Source organism: Caloenas nicobarica, chromosome 22 (assembly GCF_036013445.1).
Source record: "Caloenas nicobarica isolate bCalNic1 chromosome 22, bCalNic1.hap1, whole genome shotgun sequence".
Classification (NCBI taxonomy): Eukaryota; Metazoa; Chordata; class Aves; order Columbiformes; family Columbidae; genus Caloenas; species Caloenas nicobarica.
In genome coordinates, this window is record NC_088266.1 from 6579375 (window position 1) to 6602038 (window position 22664).

General features: G+C 42.1%; 1 protein-coding gene across 3 annotated transcripts; it reads right to left on the minus strand.

Moving 5' to 3' along the window:
* Window positions 1-1179: 1179 nt before the first annotated feature.
* Window positions 1180-18043, minus strand: MMEL1 (membrane metalloendopeptidase like 1). 3 transcript variants are annotated; one of them, XM_065649929.1, is made up of 23 exons: window positions 17571-18043; window positions 17274-17437; window positions 14903-14962; window positions 14240-14401; window positions 13748-13828; window positions 13540-13635; window positions 13271-13389; window positions 12525-12590; window positions 10734-10868; window positions 10032-10121; window positions 9646-9782; window positions 9125-9218; window positions 8768-8896; window positions 8393-8491; window positions 7724-7807; window positions 7346-7449; window positions 6997-7055; window positions 4931-5050; window positions 4613-4746; window positions 3996-4061; window positions 2253-2348; window positions 2095-2171; window positions 1180-1696 (listed from the first exon to the last, which is right to left on the minus strand). In XM_065649929.1, the coding sequence occupies exons 1-23, from the start codon at window positions 17618-17620 to the stop codon at window positions 1597-1599; spliced, it is 2322 nt and encodes a 773-aa protein (XP_065506001.1). In that variant the 5' UTR covers window positions 17621-18043; the 3' UTR covers window positions 1180-1596. The 3 variants fall into 3 exon arrangements, with proteins under 3 accessions (XP_065506001.1, XP_065506000.1, XP_065506002.1); XM_065649928.1 differs by lacking the exon at window positions 1180-1696 and having other exon boundaries at window positions 1983-2171; XM_065649930.1 differs by lacking the exons at window positions 1180-1696; window positions 13748-13828 and having other exon boundaries at window positions 1983-2171.
* Window positions 18044-22664: the final 4621 nt, after the last annotated feature.

Genomic DNA, 22664 nt, shown 5'->3' on the forward strand with positions numbered 1-22664 from the left:
ACCGTTGTCACCTCCCCGAGTTGTCCCCGCAGGCAGTGCCCGCCTGGCAATCTGCTGTCGGCAGGTCCACAGTCCCTCTGCTCGGGCTTGAGAGAAATACAAAGAATGCAATTCTCGGGGCCAAAACTGCCCTCTGAATATGGCAACAAAGGACAAGAACTTGTACTTTCAGAGAAGGATTATATGCAAGTCTGACTGTCCCTACGACCACTTCTCATACCTGTGGTGTACATGCTAAGTCAATATTACTGTAATATTCGTAGTCTACTTGTAGCTGTCACAGTCCAATGAAAACAGGTAATAGCACCATGTTACTGGGCACAACCTCAGGTGACTCCTCCTCTGTAATCTCCTGCTTTTGTTCTTGTGCGTAACTCTGTGACCTGTTTCATGACCAAGGGACGATTTGGCACTTTGTGGGCAAAGCACTTGTAGTTATTATCTTGTTTCCAGTGATTTCTGTGCTAGAAAGAACAGCATTTGCTAGAAGAGTACTCAAAATTCACTACTGTTGACAGTTTAAAATATTATCATTATAATAGAACGCTTACTAAGGAAAGCAACCCAAAACTCTCTATAGTAAAATGCTTGCTGAATTGGCTACCATTTGTTGGTGTTTTTTTAATTAAAAATTAATAGTTGTTACATTTTTCAAGTGTAAATACTGAAAAACAGCCTATGGCAAAATGAAAAGGCACAAGATTGAAAAACAGATTGTTTCCATGGATACATATTTGCTATTTGGCAAAAAAGTATTTTATACGCTTTCTACAAGAATAAGCATAATTTTAAATATATCTCTGAAGGGAGGGGCTCCAGAATTTTAAGCATAACAACAGAATCTGTACTACTAAAAATGCAATCTTTCTATCTAGTGATGCCTCACTTTAAGGTGACGTTACAGTTGTTCTTTGGAGGAAGTGGCAGGCAGCAGGAGAGCGCAGCTTCACGGGACGTTACACACAGCTCACTTGTGCCACAGCAAGACAACCAGCGATCTCACAGCAAAGCAGCGGAAAAGGTGCGAGAGCTCAAACCAGCTCCGACCCAATTCGGGAGAATGCACTGGAAACTGCATCAGAAACCGGCCAACAGTCCGGTGAAACATCCCAAACAGGTTTGCTGAGTCACAGACATATTAAAATTATTGTTCCTTTCTGAAAAATAGATATATAGGTATTTGTTGGTTTTGGTTTTTATTTAAGAATTAGTCTTTGTAACCCTGATGTGGTATCTTCGTAACAGTCAGGATGTCGTTTGAAACAGTCAGTTCTGTTAAACAGCCAGTTGTGTTCCGGAGCGTTTGAAAAGGTCAGTTCTGTTAAACAGTCAGTTGTGTTCTGGAGTGCTTGAAATGCTGAGTTCTGTTCTGGAACACACTGTGGCTCCCAGCACAGCCCCTGGTCCCCGAGGTCCCCGTGCACTGCCCCGTGCAGCGGTACGAGCTGGAGCGCTGGAGTCTCCTCCATTCTCACCGCAGCAGCTGCACCGTTCGCCACGGCTGTGACTGAACAGGGGAACATCAGGCACATCATTGGCAAGAACTGCTTGTTGTGTCACCAGAGTATCTGTCATTCTCGCCGGTGTTCTTTTTGGTTACCACACTCTGCACTTCTCTGCAGGGTGCATGGCTGTGCCTTTCTTACAGTGGAACGCCTCCGAGAATGCTTCAAAGTTCTGCAAAGATCCCATCACCCTAAACAAAGAGAAGGAACTTATTTACATGGATACTTGCTCTGGAAAACAGAAAGCCATGTCCGTAAAGAGATTTAGAGTCTCATAACTCCATTACAGTCTCCAAATATGGGATAGTTTATGCAAGAAAAATAGAGCTAATATGACTAATGAAATGCTGGAACAAACAGAGCATGGAGTACCTGGGTTCTGGTCCATTCTCATAGACTGGCAAATGTACCAGGCCAGGTAAAGGAATGTGCCCTTCAGCCGTGTCCTACAAGCTATGGAGAAATTCTGAAGGTTACTCAAGATTTCTCTTCTCTGCAATGAGCCGCTCTCTCCTTTTGCGCTGCATTAGTGCAATGGGTCAAAGTTACAAGTAAGGTAACAACTAGTAAACCAGTTTGTGAAACCCACCTGTATTTCAGAGGGCTGTGAACATCAGTCTTGATTGACTGGCTGGCATATTCTGGTCTGTAGGAACCACACCAAACCTAGAAAGGAGGATTAACCATTAGCACAACATAATTTCTACTCTCGTGCAGCATGTAGTGGCTGCATCCAGGTGTTCTTACTTGGGCGAAGTTGAGGAAGAAAAGCTGTTTGTGGGACAGATTCAGTCCAGGCAGCTTTGGCTCCTTCCCTTCCCATTCCAGCCACTTCAAGTAGGCCTAGAAAAGATCAGAGATTCAATTCTGAGAAGCAGCGGGACAGCCTGTTCAGGTATTTTGAATGTTATTTTAGGGTGAGAGATTTTAGTCACAATGTATATGAACCCAACATGTCTTCCCTTCGCTATTTTTGTAGCTTTCACTGACTTTGGGAAATTGTAACTCGAAATAAAAGTGTTAAGTCCACAGTTCTATGGTGATGATTTTTGTTTCTTCGGGTAACTGCTCATAAAATAGCAGATAATAACCTTGCTCAATGTTAAATCCATTACCTGTTATTGTTACACATTAATTGGCCAATTTTCTTTTTTCAGGTATATTGACATAATGGAGACAAGTTAATGTGTCCTCATGCTGCTTAATTTCCAACATTCTGCTACCTTCTCCTCGTAGCTGCTGAGATAGTCCCAAAGCACACAGAACATAAAAGGTAGAGCTGGGGGTGAAACACAATCAGTACCACAGAACATCAGAGGATTCTGTGCGCAGGCAGTTTGTCATACAACACATCCCTTCCACATCTGTAATAGCTTTCAGAACCAAGTACCTGTTCACTTTAACGAAGTAATTAATTTTAATGGTATCCCTCAAAGTCAGAATTGTCAGTTTAGATTTCTGAAAACTCAGGATGTTCTTCTATGAACACCCTTTGCTGTTGCCATATTCAAAACGCCAGAGATAAAAGTTTCACTGTGACGCCTGGTAGGATTATTTGTAGAAAAGAACATTCCAGGCTCACACCTGAGCCCCGCACAGAAAGAGCCTTTTGTGCTGATAAACGCCGTGTTCCTGTTCGTAACAGCAGTTTGTAAACCTGAAGGATTAAAGATACTGGATTCGCTGAGTCTGGGGACTGAGTTCCCCGGTAGAGCAGGAGAAGGTGACGTGCAAGAGTGTTTGTAACAGCTAAGACCACGCTGGTTTATAACCACGGCATGGAGGTGGAACTCTGAAAGATCAGCTGCGTTTCTCTTGTTTTGAAAATGACTGACTGCTTGCAGCAACTGTCTACCTTGGGATGAGGCAGTGCTGAGACCAGCAAGCCTTGCATTTTTATTCTGCTCTCTAGCTCCATGAGAAACAAGAGCAGCAAGGTAGAAGGGACTTCTTTGTGTTATTTTCCTAAAGCTTAGAAAACACAAAGAAAGCTACAAAAGGAGCTGAGTGTTTAGAGACAGGTATTTTGGTAGATAGGATCTGCATCCCTCTTGGGAAAGGGATTATGGTATTTCCGCCTATTCTTTTCACGTCCTACCTGACGTGTCACTTTGGAGATCGAAGATGAAAAGCGTGAGAGTAAGAAACTCGGAAAAAACAGTTGCTCTGCTTCATAACATCCCCAAACTGTGTTGCCAAGAAATGAGTGCTCTGTTGCCATGCGCCAAGCTGCTTGAAGTTGTAGCTGCTATTTTCAGAAGGAGAACACTGCATTTGTTCCCCCAGACACAAGCACGCGGAAGCACTGTGGTACAGCAGCCCTACCTGGGACTGGATCTATGGGGACAGGAGCTTCTAGATGTATAATTGAGGCTTTAAGTTTTGAATATGGTAATAACATGTTAATTATACATCTTTTTATGACAGAATAGGTAACCCCATTGCTGAATCCCAGGGGTAAAGTTAGCTCACAGTAAATTTGAAAGTTACCTTATAAGCCTGTCGGACTCCACCATTGTCTGCAATATTTTCTCCTAATGTGCTTATTCCACTGACCTGTAAAAGAATCATAATTTCCTCTCTGGTCAGTAACATGAGAAAGCCAAAGAACCACAAGCTGCCCCACAGTCACACATCACACAGACAGCAAGGGCTGGACCAGAACGAAGCAGTGACTTTGTGCTGGGGCAACGAAAGGAGAGAACGAAAATTAAAAAAAAGAATGGGGTAAAAGCTGTAGATTAGAACAGAGAGAATCTGTATGAATATAACATGAACAAAATACGGGCTGCTGGGCAGGACACAGGCTGGCAGGACTGGCAAATCCAGCAGCAAACAGCAGATTTCCCTCCCCTTGCACCAAACCCCTCTGGCACAACAGCACACGTGGCCCAGCTCCCCACGAACCAAGGGCCCGCAGACAGTGCTGGTGTGCTAAGCTACACCAGTATCCCTCATCTACAAGAAACAACCCTTGTATCTTACTTCCAGAACAATTATCCTGTAGTATGTGGGGTTTTATGTTTATCATCTGTGGAGATTCTCCATTTACATTTATTATTTTCCTGTATCTAAAGGACAGTCATGTGGAAATGGGTGTTACTTACGTTTTGTCCCCCAGCCAGCTCCCACGTGTAGTTCCCGTACTGATAAACCATGCAACGAGACTGCTCCTTGAAATGCATCGCTGAGAAATTGCTCCACCAGTCAAACATATTTCCATCTTTATCAAAATTCCTACCTGTATGAAAATCCAAGAAAAAAGGAAAGTTCTGAGTGACTGTTAGAGCAACCGCCCTTCCAGTGTAGCCCGTTTCTTTTCAATGGGTGCATGGACACTTCAGGCACAGCCGCGTGTAACTTCAATTTCTTACAGTGCCATGAGTGCAGCTGAAAGAATAATATTCTCTCAGTTATCTTCTCACCATTGTCATCAAAGCCATGAGTAATTTCATGCCCAATAACCATCCCGATCCCTCCGAAGTTTAGGGCTTGTGGTTGTTGTTTGCTGAAGAAGGGCGGCTGCAGGATCCCCGCAGGAAAAACTGCAAAGAGAGGGAGATGCTGTGAGGCAGCTTTGGTTTTGCACACTTTGCAGATGTATTGTTTGCTTGGGTTATGGATCAGGAAGGAACATGAAATATAAAATGATTAGAAACATCATCATGCCTCCTCATGTGAAATTGTTTCTCTTGATAAATGGAAAATGACAAGATAATAAAGGTTTAATTTAGCACATCTGCAACTACAATATCTCCTTGTTTGAGAACCAAGCATCATTTACATTTCAACTTTAGCTTAATTGGGTCTAATGTATGCTGCTGTAAGTCAAGAACAAAATGTCTAGTAACTGTCTTTGGGAGGTAAGTACAGTTTGTGTTTTAGAGCCATTTTATAGGGGAACTAATGGACATTTTATTGCTTTATTTGTGTTAAAGAAGGGTTAGCAATCATATGCTGATTACAATGAATACTCGGTGTGTAAAACATGCACCGTACTAATTCCTACAGGCCACCAAGTGCACGTGGACTCAGTCTGGGGCAGTACAAGGTCTGTCCTTCAGTCGACCAGCAAAAACCTTACATAGAATCCATGGGATTTACTCTTCATCCCATGCACACAAGGTGAAAAACATGTACACTTCTGGAGGAATTAAGACTGCAAGCGATTGATTCTAATAAGATACTTCCTAAGAAGAAAGAAGTTGAAATTATATAGCAAGTATTTCATTTAGAGAGAAAAACCTTTTTGACTATATAGAAGGTTTTATGTGCACAGTTTTGGGGAGATGTATATGACAGACTGCAGCTAAACAGTAGCAGGAAACTGAAAGTAGCGTGAAAAATTATTTTCCTCAAACTAGAGACAAAAAGAGGATTTAACTGACATCTACACTATTGTGAGTAGCTATGCGTGGGTTTTTGGTTTGCATATTCATCCTCAAGTTGCTTAAACCAGTTATTAATAATTCCATATTACTTCTAAGGGCAGAGTTGCAGCAGAACCAGTCTTCTTTAAGACCCAAGTTCCCTGGCTGGCCAGCTGGCTCACGGCTGATTGCGATCAGCAATAAACAGGATAAACCTGAGCCCCACTGCAGGTTCAGCTCCCAATGCTGAGCCCTCAGGAGCTGAGGCAGCACTGTGAGGCTGAAGGTCACGACTTTCACCTGCAATACGAGGTAAGTGGAAGCTACACAAATGGAAACCAGATCCATTTCTGGCCTTTACCCTGTGAGCAGGATACAGTTGCTGCCTGGTCTAACAAAGGCATGGATTTTTCCTTTTACAGTATTTGGCAGTACTTAGATAGTAGGTCTTCTTGGTAGTCTATGAATTTGATTAAGTATGACTTAGTAGAAAGGACTTGGTTCTTCTCCTCTTTGGGGTGCTTAGAATTCAGTACAGACTCTGCAGCATCAACCTGAACCTCTGGCTACGTGCAACAGCTCAGAGATCACAGAGTGTGGGGAGCCAGGCGGGTTCCCAGTGGCTTAAGTCTAAAGGTCTTTGCTAAGAACACAAAAGGTCAGCCTGGCACCTCTACAAGACTTAGAGCTGATGTTCTGTAAGCAGAAGCAGGTTTCTTTAGTCTGGTCTGTCTCCCATCAAAACAATTTCAGTACCATCTGCACAGATAGCAAACGGGAGAGCTGCCCGGGTGTTTATGGGGATGTGGAAACACGAGCCCAAACAGCTCAGAACATGCTGAGCGTTCTCTGGCCACTGAAGCTGGCACTCGTATAGCAGCACTTACTGTCTCAGGCTTTCAAACATACGGCTGTTCCAGTATAGAAACCATGCCTGCCAAGCGCTGGGCTGGGGGAAGCTGAGTATTCATCAACAAAGCGACTGCTTGAAAAGAACAGCCTGGCTGCCTAGCCCAGAATTTCCATTAGGCAGGTTTGCCTCTGGGTAGCAGACTTGCACCCTTGTGGTGCAAAAAAATTATTAATTAGTTCCATGCGGCAGTTGAAAATTGTAAACCTACCTATCTGGTTCCGATTAGGGGAATAGAATGCGTTGACCACTGCAGCTCCAATTATCCATCTAAAAGTAAATGTCACACATAAAGTTAGTAATGGTTTTAATTTTTTTAAGACATTCTTTTAATTTAAATATTCTTGTTAAAATAAAATGCAGGCTGCATATAAGGAAAGGACTGAGGTAGGGAAGAAGGGTGCCATTGAACACAGCTTTAAAAAAATACCAATACTAGAAAATAACTGGTGTCTCACCAATTTTGTGTTGAGCAGCTTCAATATAATACCTGAATGTGAAGCAGCTTGATGAAGGGTTAGAGAGATTCTACGAGAACTGGATTTACTCTGGGAACTTACATGTCTTGGTCAACTCTCTCTCGAAGTTTTTTCAGGCTCTTTTGGGCTCCAGCTCTCAGGTTTTCCAGAATGTTTTCAAAGTAATTGTGTTCACTGAAGTTTAACTAAAGAAACAGATATCAAAGTATAGTAGTAAGTTGTGCAGAAAGAGGAATTTCTTGTGCCACTGAATGTATCTTCTAAAGAATGTTTTGATTGCAAGGTTATCAATAGTTAACTCTTCGCATGCATTTATTTATAAAATGTTTGACACAAGCTTGTTTGCTATCCAGTCACTTGGAAATTACAGTTGCACAGGTGTAAATATTCCAAGTGGCAAGAAAATAAGTGTAGGCTTTTATAGTGTGGTACTTATTGAGGTATGCACAGCATACTCACATTGGCATATTCCTGATCGAGTTTTTCATTCTGATCTTCCAAAATATAATCTGGATAGCCAATTTGTTCTTTAATTGCCATTGCCTAGAAGAGAAGAGTTTAATGTTTCCTCTTAATTGTGGATTTTTTAAAGTTTCAATACATGTAATAGTTCACATTCTTTATTGCTATTGTCCATCTGTTTGTGAGAAACTGGATGTAAATATTTAAAGACCTTGTTCAAATGCACCCTATTGGTAGTGAGACTTTTTTTAACATGGAACATACAGTTTTCCTCATCCCCTGCAGACCCTACAGCACCAGCCAACAGGGACTGGGATTAACCCTCATTTAGTGCCTTTTATTTTTTTTCTTGCTATTGAAACAGTGCTGATGGTCCTGAATTCAACACCAGGTCTGAAAACGATGGCATTGTATTTGATTGTCATTCTAGCTGATGCATCGGGTGCCATCTTCTCTCCTCAGTTATAACATTGTTCACGAGTCTCATTAAATGAAATAAAAATGCATGTGAGCTAACAAAAGGTTAAAAGAAAATTGTAATGTAATAGGACAGTGAACATCAAAGTTTTTTCCTCTCATTTGTAGGGGAACTGGGAATAGTATGTTACAAAATTCCAGATATTTTCTATTCATGACAGAATATTGAAGCTCCTTGTTATCTCTGACCTTCTCACGAGCTTTCTCTTTAGATGCCTCATCCATCCACTGTAACTCATCTAAAGTCTCGATGAACGCTTCACGAATCTTAACTATTAAATCTCGGACCTAAAAGACAGGCAGTAAGAAATTAATAATTTACATGCTGTTATTCTCAGGCACAGCTAAGCAAGGGTGAAAAGTCTCCTACTGAAAGACGATGTACCAAAGTTCTGTGCTCTAAAACATGGTACTTGGCATTTAACAGAGCATCACAAATGAGTTCTGACTCTTGGCTGATTGATATAATATCTTGAAGAGACAACAGGCTGGGAGAGCGGAGGGAGGGGACCGGGCGCTGCAGACATTGTGCATGTACAACAGTACGAAGGGTAAACTACATACCATCCTCTTGCTCTCACCAGCAAATGCCTCCCTGACGTACATGGCTCCAACCGCGTTCTCCATGTTGTTGTTGACGTAACTCACGCACTCCCTCCAGCGCGCTTCCTCCAGCGTGGTCCCATAGAGCGCCTGCGACCCAAAATACCACCGTGTTAATTCTGCCCACGCGGCTCTTCTAAATTGTTGCCTAAAGAGAAGGTTAACCTGAGACAAAGGTTTCCATTGCTGTGGTTGCTCTTCTCTTAGATTTGTTTGGGGATTGCATGACATAATAATGTCACTGTACTGACAAGGACTTGGTGTGGTGACTGTGGGAGTGCTCCAGTGCTCCACAGTCTCTAGAAAGAGAGGAAATACCTTCCTGTAGCTGGCCCGAGCATCCTTGAAACGCCGGCTCAAGCTGCTGACTCGATCAATCACCAGCCGCCAAATGAGGTAGTTCTGGATGGTGCTGTGTGGGAAAGTGAAGCTGAGTTTAATCCTCTGGAAAAAGCAACGCTAGTGTAGACAGCGTTTTGAGTGGAGATGAGAAAGCAAATGATTGCTGCCTGTCCTCAGTTTCAGAGCATCTGCAGGTGACTGTTCTTATCTAACAGACTGTCTAACTGTAGAGGCATCCACGCCAAGGCCTGTCCTACTATGTCTGTTCAGAGATTTTTTTTTTTTTCTTCCCATTTAACCTTTGCTAAGCATATGAGCAGGTGAGACATCAACTAACACAGGAGCACAGAACTTTAGAAGACGTTACCCATATCTTACAGTGAAGTGGTGTCATTTTTCTCAGAGAAGCTCTAGCAGAACTAGCAAGCAGGCCCAATAATTTATATTTTCACAACACTTCCTTGGCTTTTGTCTTGGTTATGCTCCAGTTTCTTTACCTTGCTGAGTACTTGGATATAATTGCTTTCAGCTCTTGCAGATAGGGCATGCCATACACAACCACCTCTTCTTCTGGGTCAACCTGGACACTTACTGAAGACATGACACTTTGGATGAAGAAGGTCCAGTTAAATTCCTAGGCAGACAGAAACACACATACCAATGCCAGGTGTTTAAGTGCTTTAGTAACTATCTGGACTTTCTACAGTCTACAGGATTGAATGTAGTTGTGTCGTACAGTAGAAAAATGCTTTTTAAGAGACTCTGAAGAATGGGAATGATTTATACCTCTCTGTTGCATCACTGATAAATTCACAAAGCCATTTTCAATTGGTGTGGTAATAAAAGGAGGCTGAAAGTATTTGACTGCTCTTTAAACACTTACGTTCAATGCAAACTTTTCCTGCAGCTCTTTCAAGGTCATTTTGTTGTACAACAAGGTCACATCATGTCTTTCTTCTGCTGGGGTAGTTGCCTGAAGACATTCACAAGGTTATTACTAGAATCAACTGATACATGTGTCAATGGCTGAAATTATATGCATGCATCTGCACATATACATGCTCAAATAATATGTGAATAGAACAGTTTATTTTGGAAAAGAAAGCTCATTTGACGGTGTACAGTGCTGCTTTCTGAAGTTCAGCACAGGAACTCAGCCTCCCCCCATTCAATAATGTTTCAGTAATACGTTGAGCCACGAGGCTCCCTCTACCCTCTTCACAATGGAAGACTAAGCTGTTAGAGATTTTTGGGGTGTTGTGGACTCCTGAGGATGCAAGGCAGCTAGCCCTGGTGTTACCACAGTGTACATTTAGCAGAAGATAGATTATCCTGCTTTAGGAAACTTCCAAAAATAAATACGGCTAGCACTAGAGCAGATAGGGAAGCAGTGTATAGACCAGACATAATTGTAGACCCAAGGCTCTGATTTCTGGGCTCCTCATGGCACAAGTTGTCCTCCCCCTGCTTTCTTCTAGGCCATGAGTTTTCTGCTGTGTTAAACTGCTGCCCAAAAGAACAAGAGACTCCCCCTCGCCCCTTGGTCTCCCCAGCATCCGGCGAAATTCTTGATTTCTGTACTCACGTTTGCAATCTCTGTTTCAAGCTCCATAACCTTTGCCATCTCCTCTTGGACAAAGGAATCATCTTTAGACATATTCTTGTCTTCCCGGATCATTTTGGCAATGCTGATCATGAACTGCAGGTAAGCTTCCCTCACCTGCACACAAAACAGAGCACGTGTGTAGCGTTGTGAAGAAAAGGTTTGCTGTCATTTCTCATTTTCCAAACCATTCTTTTTGTTATTTTAGCTTCACAGCGTGCTGTAAAAGAAGTTTGCCCCAGGGGTCACAGCCTCTGCCTGCGTCTCCAATGCAACCCTCCCTGGGCCTTTTTTCTTGTCTATTTTTTTTTACCGTAATAGATACTACTGCAATATGTAGGATCTCAGCTCATCCTGGAACACCTTACAATGCAGCTGCCAGTCTCAAGATACATAGTGAACGCAACACTTCCCTGTGTAATGCAACTCTTTGGCGTTCTGAGTTAGAATTACGACTGGAGCAAAGAGAAAGCTTCGTGCTTTGGGTTACACTATGGGAACAGTGATCCCTACCAGCCAAAATACCAGGGTAAACATGCAAGGTTTAACCTCTCTGAAAGTAGTACCATAAATCTTCTAAACTCTGTTTTTACTGTCTGAAAGGAAAGCTCTTGTCTCGATGGTTCCCAGTGATATCTTTGCTTTGTTTCTAATAACAGGGTATGGCTGTGATTTATGCCTCAGAATGGACCTTGAAAAGATATTTGGCTGCTGAGGGAGTACTGATCTCTGATACAGGAAAGCCTAATACCACCTATTCTTCTTGCACGCTTTTCTTCCTCCATAGACCTTGGAAACTAGATAAATACAGTAACTGTTGTGAAATTGAGTCTGGGCACTTACACGATGATGATTTTTGTTTTTAGTCTGAATGCTGAGGCTTTAATCAGGCCAGACTCCCACAGGCCTCAGTAGGAGTTTTGCCAAAAGATGCTGGACTAAGCACAGGGGGAGTTTGGGTCATCAGAGTTTGGTTCATTGTCTGTGGGCAGTGAGCTGTTAAATAGCAAATAAACAGAGGTTGTGTCTCCGTCTTATTCAGTAACATTAAAGACGCAGCCTTAGCCCTTCTTCTTTATAGCTTCAAATTAAAACTGTATTAAGGACTACTGGCTTTCTTTCGCTCATTTAGGATCATCTATGTACTGTACCTGATTTCTACCTCCTACTAGTCAGTCTAAGTCTGACTTCCATGCAATGATGTATAAATATCCCTCTTTTCTACTGTAACTACCGCTATGTGGGTGAAACTCACAGAACAGAACCCTAGTTCCAGCAGATAGCTGTGTTGGGAACTGCAGATATGTGGAGATTTTGTATCATGAGATGGATTAACAGCAGTTGGCAGTTTATAAAGCTGACCAGAAGGTGTGGGAACAATCTTGTAAAAACCTCACGGGACTATATTTTAGCCTATATTATACATGAGGCTTTAGAAGAAGATTTAAGCAAATCTAAGATTGTACTGAAAATGTGAATCTATCTATCAAAATTTTAAGCTATGAAACATGATGATTTTATTTTCCCATAACCTTCTCATCTGTATGAATTGGCCAGTTCTGGGGAGGCTTGATATTTACACAGTTGTTCAGTCCTTTTGTAAATTTTACAAAACTTTGCTACATCTATTCCTAATTGTGCCAATGAATGTCACAGTCTAATTCTGATTGTAACACAACATGAAGATTCATATATTTGAGTTTTCCAAAACACAGGGATAAGTACTAAAGTTGTTTAGTAGCACGTAGTAAATAAATTACATGGAATACTTACTCTTTGATAGTTGCCTCCATTAAAGTAGTAATCCCTGGATGGCATTCCTAAACTTGGCTGGTCAATCTGAAGGAAATCGGATAAATGCCTTTAGTTAGTGTGAACAGGAACTGGTGTTGTCCAAAGGTATCTTTGAATGGCAACGTGAAACGCTGCACGTGCAGTCCCTCAGCGCTGCAATGAACAGAACACTCTTACCATCCCACAACTTTAGCTTTCTAGGAACTGGGGCGAGATGGAAGGCACGACTTTTGCCTCTGGGTTCCTAGATAAGGACAGGGTGGGTTCTTGGTGCAGTTTATTAAGTGAAATCTTTCAGTAACCCCTGAGATCTAAGAATAATTTGAAGCAACTTAGAAAAGTTGCTTGACTTGAGGGCTAGACTTCATGCATAAGCATACGTGAACAAACTCTGAAATATTATTTAATGTTTATAAAACATGGTTTCCTGCTATATATTAAACCTCACAATCATTTTGCAAGTCACAAGAATTTACAACTCATAAGTGCTGCAAATCAGCAAAGATTAACTGATGTTTATTTCTTTAACTGAAACAAAAACTATGCTACCAACAAATGTTTCCCGATGTGACTTTGAGACAGATCTGCCACTTGGGGTATAGAACTGTTGCATACGTTTTGCCAGTATTGTGCATACCCACCAACTTATGGAAAGTTAATGCGTGTGCAGTATAAATAACTATCTGTTATGATTATGGCGCTAAATCCCTGCAAATTTTTCTTACATAAATGATGTGTCTGCTGGAATCTCGGTCGTCATTCCATACAAACATGTCAATGAGGACACGTTTGTTAAATCTGGAATTCATTATGGAGAGTTTTTCTTCCATGCTCCAATTTAGCTCTGGGAGATAAAAGGAAAAATATACATTATTTATCAATATGTATCAGGACTGATTAAGTTGTATAGTTTGCAAGCTTATTGCTGAAATTATTCAGAATCAGTAAATAATTCTGACTTAAGACCACTGAACTCTTTTGGGCACAGTGTTACCTTTGGTCTTATTCCAGTCCGCAGAAGCCACTGGCCAGTCTCCAACCATCGTTAAGGCCTCTAGCAGAGGCAAAGAGTCTCGTTGCTCTATAAGACCTGAGAGAAGAAAAACAAATACGATCTTGTTTTCATAGAAAAAATGAAGAAAAACAGGTAATAGGCCTAACAGTTTAAAGATGAAACTGAATTTGTCATAGCAGAGACTCACTCTCATTCATGCATGACTTGTAAAGTATTTTAGCTTTCTGAAATGCTTGTCTGTCCCCTTTGTCTGAAGTCTCCAGCACACCTGGGGAAGGAAATGTTGCAGTGAGATTTTTTTGCCCTGGAGAGCTTTGATTTTTTCATAGAAATCGCTGAGAATTCAGGGTGATGATAAATACTCGTTCAATTTCTGTGAAACTAGAGTGCTCTTTAAAGGAGCTATTAATGGAAAAAGTGTCAGGAAGAAGGGCCTGTGTGCAGCTTGTCCTGCTCCTTTTGAAGTTAGTACCAAATCACCTATGGCTAATTTTTAGAGGGAACAGGATGTTCCCACAAAATGGATGTAGTAAGAGACGTAGAGATTAAAGGACTAGAAGGAAAAAAAAATCACAATCAAGTCTTCTCTGGAAGTTTATTTGCCTGTATAAAGTGCAGTAAATAACATCTGAAACTAAACACTAGTGCATAACCAAGGACAGAGTAGCCTCATTCCTACCTTTTAGGATGATCTCCAGCTCGTCTCTCAGGATGTCAAAAATGCTGTATCTGGAGCTGGTTTCTGGGATAATGTGCCGGTTCAGCCAGCCCCCACAGGCATACTGGTAGAAATCCTTGCAAGGGTCAGCTGTTGGGTCCATATTCTGAATTATTCTAGCAGCTAGGTACCAAAATTGGAGAGTTAAATTCCACAGACTGCTCAGTAATCTCTGGGGCTGCCCAAGACTGTCAAGAAGCTACTTGGCAAGAAGGCACATTGAGTAGCCCCATGTGTAGAATGTATTCTTTCTGAGAGAGAATTGGGTCTAAGGGAATTCTCATTACACTTCATAGACCTAGACCGCGTTGGTCAAACCACATCCTTGTGGCTCAGACCAGAGCACTCTTGACCACACTGGCAACTTGCCCGACTACTTCCTTGTGAATGATGCTCCTGGTGACAAAGCAAGCACACAATGGGGCTTTTGCTCAGTGTTTACACACAGAGTTGTGTTTGAGGGTGGCTTTACTTGCTGCCTTTGACAGTAACAGCAATGTGTATCTGGCCTGAGGGGAAACTTAATTCCTTTTCAACTTCTTCAGTCTTAAAGCCTGAACTAGTGTTTGTTCGGGTTGGGTAGAACTAACATGTAAAACATCAGCTCTGTGAACCAATCCTTACCTGCGGTAACACAGCCAGGTGTGGTACACACGCTGCCTGAACTGGAGCCATAGCGAGTGCCTGTGGGGACCGGAGTGAGAAAGCACATGGAATTAGTTGTTTTGGAAAGACACTGCTAGCAATGTTGCTCACAGCAGCCCAGCCTCAGTGACAGCCACATTCTTAAACTTTTGTTTTTGCTCCTTTCACTAGGATGCTTGCAGAAAAGAGTTACTAAAAAAAAAAATCCTTCCAGTGAAGTGTTTTACATGAGAGCAAACAAGATTACAGTAATTCAGATAGAAATAAAACAGTAGGGGAGAAAAGAGGGCTTTGAAGTTCATCAGTGGAAGCAACATAAAAAGCCCCCACTGTGACTGGGAATGTAACGTCCAGGGCTGAGCCGGGAGCCGCCGTGCTGCGTGGGAGCAGATCTGCAGCAGAACAACTGTGGGTCTCAGCACGGCGCGGGCTGCCCATCTGAACGTGGCGTGAGCAAAATACAGGTCACAATGTGAAGCTTCACATGGAGGGGCTCAGCTTTTCTCTTTTTTTGTACTGGATGAAGCTAAGCCAAAGTTTTGGGGTGTCCTGAACTCCCTAATTTTTAAAAATTAAGAAAATGTAAAGACCAGGGTATTTCCAAGAAAAAGTCCTTTTGGGGAAAAGAAACTAGTAGTTCAAAGGCATATGGAAGTTTTCCGTAAAGGAGAAATAGCAACAAGCAAGGTGAGAAAGAGAGAACAAGTGTGCTCTATTTCTCTCATTGTTTCTCAGGGACAGGCAGGACTCAAATGAAGCTTGCTTTTTTTTTTTTTTTTTTCCAATCAAAGCTTCTCTCTTTAATATAACCTGACAATGTCGAACTTCAGTTTCTGGAACCCAACTGCTTTCAACAAGATTCTAACTCCCCACATTCAAAAAAGCTCTTGTGACTGTGAAAATGTAATCGAGCTGTATAAGCAGAGAAGCCAAATCTGGTTTGAAACCCCGGTTGCACACTCGGGGCTCTGCAGCTCTGCCACAAAACTGGGTAATTGGAAATGGCTGGTGAGGGGCTCTCAGTTTACTTCTAAAAGTGGCTCCTTTGTTTTTCTATCAATTATCGTTTATGCCTCAGTCCCACTCCTGACAAAGAACCCAGCCAACCTGACTCCGTATGAGAGATGACCAACACTGCCCTGGTTGTTTTCACAATATATTTGTTGGGTCTTTGCTCACTTGACCGAGGCTCTGTCTGCTGCACCTCTTAAACTCCAAATAACTAGAAACAAATGTAAAATGCATCTTATAAGGTCTTAGCTAGACAACTCTATGGACTTTGTTTTCTCAAACTACTTTGCTAAAAACACCTACCTAAGTTTTAAGTGTTAATATATGTATTTCTGTAAATATTTTTCTTGCTGGGGATGGCACACAATGGAACAATTAGAGCCACAGTTGTCATCGCGCAGTTGAGTGTGAGTTTTACCTTTCAGCACCTTCTCTGTTTCTGCCCCATCTCTGCAGCAGTGCGGCCAGCACTGCAGGCTGCCCTTCCTGTTATAAGGTGAATTGTTTGCAACAAATAATGTAATTGCCAAATTTAGCTTGTCTTCCTCAGAGAGGACTGTCTATACCAGATGTGTGTCTTCAAATGGACTCCATAACACAGGGTTTGGTTTTTATTCCACATTTCTTATGATTTCTTACCTATAGTTTATCTATAAGCATGGCTGAGACAGAATTTCATGTGGGAATGGAGGTGACAAACAGGAGGCAGGTGCTGCTACCAATCCTGTTGATTGCTTCACAGGATTTTTAAATAGGACCTCGCATTTGGTGTGCTAGTGGAAAAACTTAGTTATGAGAGTAAGCATGCTCTGCAGTTCAAACATTTAGGCAAAGCACCTCAGAGTAATATGCCTCACTGTCAGGTTCCTGGCACGACATTTGCTCAAAAGTCACAGAACCAAATCTCACCTAGAGATCAAATTGCCTGATGTAGTATTAGAAAAGAAGTCTACTTTTCCTCAGCAGCACAGTGGCCTTCACATTGTAATAAGCAATCTCCCCTTTAGATCTGCTAAGCAGCTGTTGCTTTATAACTCCTGGCAATAAATCTTCCCCTCTAAAATAGTGCAATGTTTTTTTTACCTTTGTCAAAACAATGCTGAATTCAATAAAATGCATGGAATTAATTAAAAGCATAGAATCTCACATGACATAATTTAAAAATGAAGTAAAATCCAACATAATCCTCTCTTTGCATGAGCTTGGAAAAAGGCAGAGACAGCCAAGTCCCTCACAGGGGTGACTCCACTGTCTCCCTCTATTCTTGTTTTCATTTAGCTCTGCAAAAAGACTTTTATGTTGTTTGCAGAGAGAGGAGAATTACTGACAGGTTCCTTACCTCTGCTGCTGGCATACAGGATCACCAGGGCGACCACTGCGCAAGTCATGAGGAGCAGCAAGACAGCCAGAGTGATTGCCACGAAGCTCCAGGATTTCTTCCCAGATTTTGTTGATTTTTCCACAATATCCATTTGGCTTTCTGATTTCCCCATTATTGTAACTCTAAATTGAGGAGGGGGAGGTAAAAAAGAATTAACAGCACAGCTAAATCAATACAGGGATAAATGCATGACAAATCAGGGAGAAAAAGGAAGCGGAATAAAAGCAAAGATAAAGAAAACTTCCAAATTATTACATGTATTTGTCCATTTGATTGTCCACAGATTTGCCAACCTCATTCTCCATCTCCTGTGCCCAGCAGACTGTCTGCGCTTGGGGGGGCTGCTCTGGGTGACACCACCCTGGGCTCTTGGAGGTGCAGGGGCAGAACTTCAGGAGCTGGTTTTGGGGCAGATGGAAAAGTCTCCTGAGCAGGTTGGGCAACTCCTTTCTCCCAAACAGGGAGGAGGGGAATGCTGCCTCTTCCACTCCCCGCTTCAAGAGCGTCTTGCTGTTTTGAAGAATTTTCCTCTTTTTCTTCTGTGCATGAGAGTAGGTTTGCAGAGCTCTGTTAACAGCAGTAGAATCCAACAAGAGATCCTTCCAGGTGCAAGTGTCTTTGAGCTGTGTCTGCTCCGTCCTCAGCAGAGAGGAAGGGTTTGGAAAGCAAAATGCTCCTAGAGCACGTGTCAGCTCCCTGGTCTGCAGGAGTTTGGGACCTCCAGCCTCTCGGTCTCCTCCGAGCCATGCTCAAAGTTGGGAGCTCGGCGCTGTGCAGTTCTCAGCTGCAGGCGAAGGCTCCTGAGCAGCAGCAGGAGGAGGAGGAGCAGGGGCTGCATCACGGCAGCGGGCAGGGCTGGGCGCTCCCAGCCGCTGCTGCCGCTTCCCAGGGGTTTCATCGGCTTTCCCGAAATCTGGCACCGGGTTATTTGGCTGTTGTGCTTGCAGAGGAGCGTGAGGACAGAGAAGTGCAAAGCCATCGGAACCCTCTGGCTCTGAGAGTGTTGGCAGCTTTTGGGTGCATGTATGGGAAGCGTCTGGTTGGAAAACACACCAATTTATAGATTATTGCAGGCTATACACAGAATTATGCTACTGCTTGGAAATCTATCTGGTAACAACTGGAAAGACAATAAAAGCAAAGGCAGAATAGGTGTGTGATTTCCCTCGGGTTTTCATTTTATTATTTTCCAGAACTGACTTTGGAAGGAGGGAGAAGCAGGTTTGGGTTTGGGGTATTTTTTTTTTTTTCCTCTCCCCTGCAGGCTGGTTTATTGAGCTAGTGCCAAAGTTCACCCTGTATAAATGTTCAGGTTGGTACCTCTCTCGACCTGAGTGCTTCCCCAGCACTGCACGTTTTGTGTGTGTTCAGAGGCAGTCCTGCGGGCAGAGCAGGGATTTCTTTGCAGCAGTTCTGTTTACTGGGAACGGACACGCAGAGTGTTCCAAGAATGCGGACACAGACCTGTTTCTGTGAATGGGGCAGGGAACAATGAATGCCACTTTCTTCTGCCAGGAGTCCAAGCTTCCTCTTGTAGTCAGTATTCTGCCTCAAAACCCCCAGGAGAGCCTGCCTTTCTTTTCAGAGTCATGTTATCTTTGGCTTCTGTCAAGTGTGAAGGCAGCTATTCTCACCCCACCGTCTGAAAAGGAGTATAAGAACACAAAGATCTGAAAGAATAGGAGGGAGTTGCAGATCCTGGGTGTCCATATGTGAAAACTAGCTACAGAACAGGTTACTTTAAGGACAAGGCTTTACATTTAGTGATAAGTCAAGCAATCCCTTATTTCAGTTTGCAGGGAGTTCCACAGCTAAAGAAAGGACACTGCTGTTTGTATTGGGCTACTTCAAAAAGATTTTTCCTGTTTTGATTGCTTTGTAACTAAAGGAGGTTCTTATGTTTCTAGAATTTGGATTTGTAATGAGCTTGCAGTGGCAGGATCACACTTTTAAAAAAGCCTCAAATTATAGATTTTTACACTTACATCCTGGAGGGGTGGGGATTGAGTAGCAAATCTGGATGACTGCCTCCTTTGGGAAAGCTCACCTGAACCAGGATTTATAATGCATGTCTAAAACTGTCAGATTTACTACCAATGTCACTAGTTCTGTTTAGTAACTAAGCCAGTATGCATTATTCCAGTACCATCAAATGTTAGTAAATGTCTTAATTGACCTCAGTTTCCTCAGTCTAAGCAGTTGCTTTCTGAAGAGCAAAAGGAGTATTTAAGAATCGGTGATAGAAATGAGTCTAGTGTACGCATCTACCTTAAATACAGATGACAACCTGAAGCTGCAGAGTGACATTTACAGAACAAACCAGCAAACAGCCCAGCCCTCAGTAAATCAGCACAGCGAATGACTCCAGGACAATGGCTGGATGCTGCCCTTTGATTTATTGCAGCAGGGATGCAGACTAGAAAGGAGAACTCATTGTGCTTAAGAATAATGGGTTTGTCTTCGAGAGCCAGTGTAACCCTGTTATCTGTCCACTAGCATAAAACAATAATAAAAAAAAAAATCAGTACTCAAATATCTTCCTATAGCTAGTTGGCTACCAGATGTGTTCCGTGTAAATAACTCCTAGTAGATGTACATCCCAAACAGATTAGAATTGGGAAAAGCTTGAAGTTGAGGCTGTGTTTCAAAACTCTTCACTCACCCTTTCAAGATAATGATCTCTTGAACATCAACATCAGAAAAAAAATCCCAGATACTGTTGGTATGAGGTATAAAAGGTATGCAATGACTTCTGCAATGTGTTTCTAAATGCATGCATTTTGCATAGAAAAGCAGGTAAAAGTGTGAAGTCGTCTTACCTCTATCTTGTGGAGAATGCTTTTCAGCTGCAGACTTCGGGTGGCTGGTGTAGTTTCTGGAATGTGATTGGAATGGTTACGTTTTCGGGTGGTCAGAAACAAACGCTTATTCTTATTATCAGCACTGATCTCTTTAACAGGCGTTCCCCAATAATGGTCTTGCACAGCACTGAGCCCGCATCTCCCTCCCTCTGCCTCTCGCACATACACACACACAGGTGGCTGAGAATGCCCAAGGAATTATATGTTCTGCTCAAAGACTTATCAGGGAGAATTAACCCTTCCCACCATATTTGTATCAGTCAATTTTATACCTAGACTGGAAAACAGATTGTGCAGCAAGCATGAGCAATGCCATCCTTAAATGGACAAGATGATTTTTCAGCTTGTTAGCATTTGGAAAAGTCTCTCCTGTTACAGTTCTCAGTTTACATGACATGCTTTACTTCTTTTCCATGAAAATTTTCAAGTATCTATGGCAGGAAGACTTCTGGAAGGCAGTGTCTCATTTTCCATACACTTAATTTCAGTACAGTAACGAATATTGTATTTATATTTTTAACGACAACATTTTAAAATTATATGAACATGACTTAGGTATATTTTTGAATTATTTTGCTATATGGGAAAATGAATTACAAACAAAATGAATTTAAGACACTTTACTTGAAATTATTTTCAGCTATGGAGCACGTAACAATTTCTGCTGTTATATCTGTTAAATTTACTGGTTATATCTTAAAAGTGATGGAAAATGGTTCCAACCTGGGCTGTTCTATGATTCTATGAAAACTGTTTTGTAGATAGGAGTTGCCTTAAGCGTGTGCTTAAGCTGTTTTGAATCAGGTCTTGGATGCCAAACCCACCAGCAGTTACAGTCAATTAGAAGTTTCCCTGTTGAGAAGTGGTTCGGGTCTTTCAAAATGACACAGTCTATTCTCAGCTGTCAGTTCTGTGGCATTTCCTTCTACAGCTCTACCTGATGTGCGATTATATCGCAGTTCATCAGTCAGGTTTATTAGGAGGCTTAATTGGATCGCATTAGCTGGCATTTAAGCCATCCAAAACAGTTGAGAAAGCAATCAATTAAAACATCCAAACACATCAATGATGTAGACATGGGGCAATTTATGTAGATGGCTAATTACCTGTTTTCTCTGGTAAGTACATTTTATTGCCCAAGAATGGACAAATGATGCATGAGAAGAAAAGAAACTGCATTGCACAAATACTGTTGGAAAGGTTGCAAAAAAACCCCAAGCCAACAAACCACCAAAAAAGAAAATGGCAAGGTATAAATGTTTCTATTGTTAAAACTCTAAACTAAAAGAACAAATCCTACACGGTTACCGGCACTGAGGTGTTCCTAATATTGCAAGATTTTAATGTGACTTTTAGAGAACATATCGAGTGTTACCAATGTTTGAACATCTTATAATATGACATCTGAGGTTTCTCAGCAATCGAGATGCTCCATGAGATGGTAATTTTAAGTGGGAAAATACTAATCACTGTCAGTTTCCATTTCACCCACTACTGATCTGGATCTGGACGTGTGGCTCCCCTGTGCCTGCACATCCCCTCCGTCCCGCCACGGGACACCCAGCAGATCTGCCGCAGGACTGACCTGGAGATGAAAGTACAAGCCAGGGGCATAACCAAATGCAGAATGGGAATGGAACAGAATCATTAACATCCTCCTGTGCCTCCAGCTCCCCTCCTACACTCCCCCTCTGGCTTTACAGCTACATTTTCTCATTTACTGTGATGCAGTTCAGGAATGAGACACACAAACTTATTATCAGATACTGTTCTTAATTTCCTTTACGGTCTGTGGGGAAATTCTTATGCTGATTTATTCTCTGTAACTCTTGACTTTTTGGAATCATGTAGAGAACACACAAATACAAAAATGATAAGGTTGGGTGGTAAGACAACTGAAGTCACAGCTAATCTGGCAGGTTAAACTCAGTTTTGCATCCCATGCAAAACAAGTACTCAGTGGTTCTCAGGAACAGCAAGTGGGCTTGTCAAGGTCTCAAGTAGGTTTTGGCCATGCATCATATGTCCAAAATAAACTTCGGAAATGAAAGTAATTGAAAATTAAATAGGTTCATGGGTCTTAGATGTGTAGGTTACACATCTGTAGTGAGGTGTACATGGAAAAGTCATTTCTGGAACCCACAGCAGGAGGAGAAAGAGCTTTGGAGTGCTGTGCCTTCTGAATAATGAGCCACCTTCCTGAAGGTGTCATTGAGTAACAGCTGGCTGAACCAACAGATTCCAACACAGACCAGTTTACTGCAATATGATTGAAATAGCCAAGACTCCAAAAGCTATAATGCTGGTGATAATTTCATGTAACACATTAAATTAATGGTGACAGCGACTCCTTAGAGCCCTGGCAAATTGGAAATTGCTTGATGCAGCAGCAGTACAATGATAACATGGTTAATCTTCTGCAGGGAAATGATAGTAAAAGAAATGGCTTTTAGATTAGCTGTCATTAAAGTGAAACATCTGCCTCTGC

Excerpts from the sequence above, each read along its gene's own strand:
- MMEL1 (XM_065649928.1), bottom strand. The coding sequence starts at position 17,620 with ATGGAGAATGAGGTTGGCAAATCTGTGGACAATCAAATGGACAAATAC. Across the intron at positions 9,219-9,645 it reads ATATCCAAGTACTCAGCAAG|CACCATCCAGAACTACCTCA; the intron begins GTAAAGAAACTG and ends TTTCCCACACAG. Across the intron at positions 2,172-2,252 it reads TCTTCCTCAACTTCGCCCAA|GTTTGGTGTGGTTCCTACAG; the intron begins GTAAGAACACCT and ends CCTCCTTTCTAG.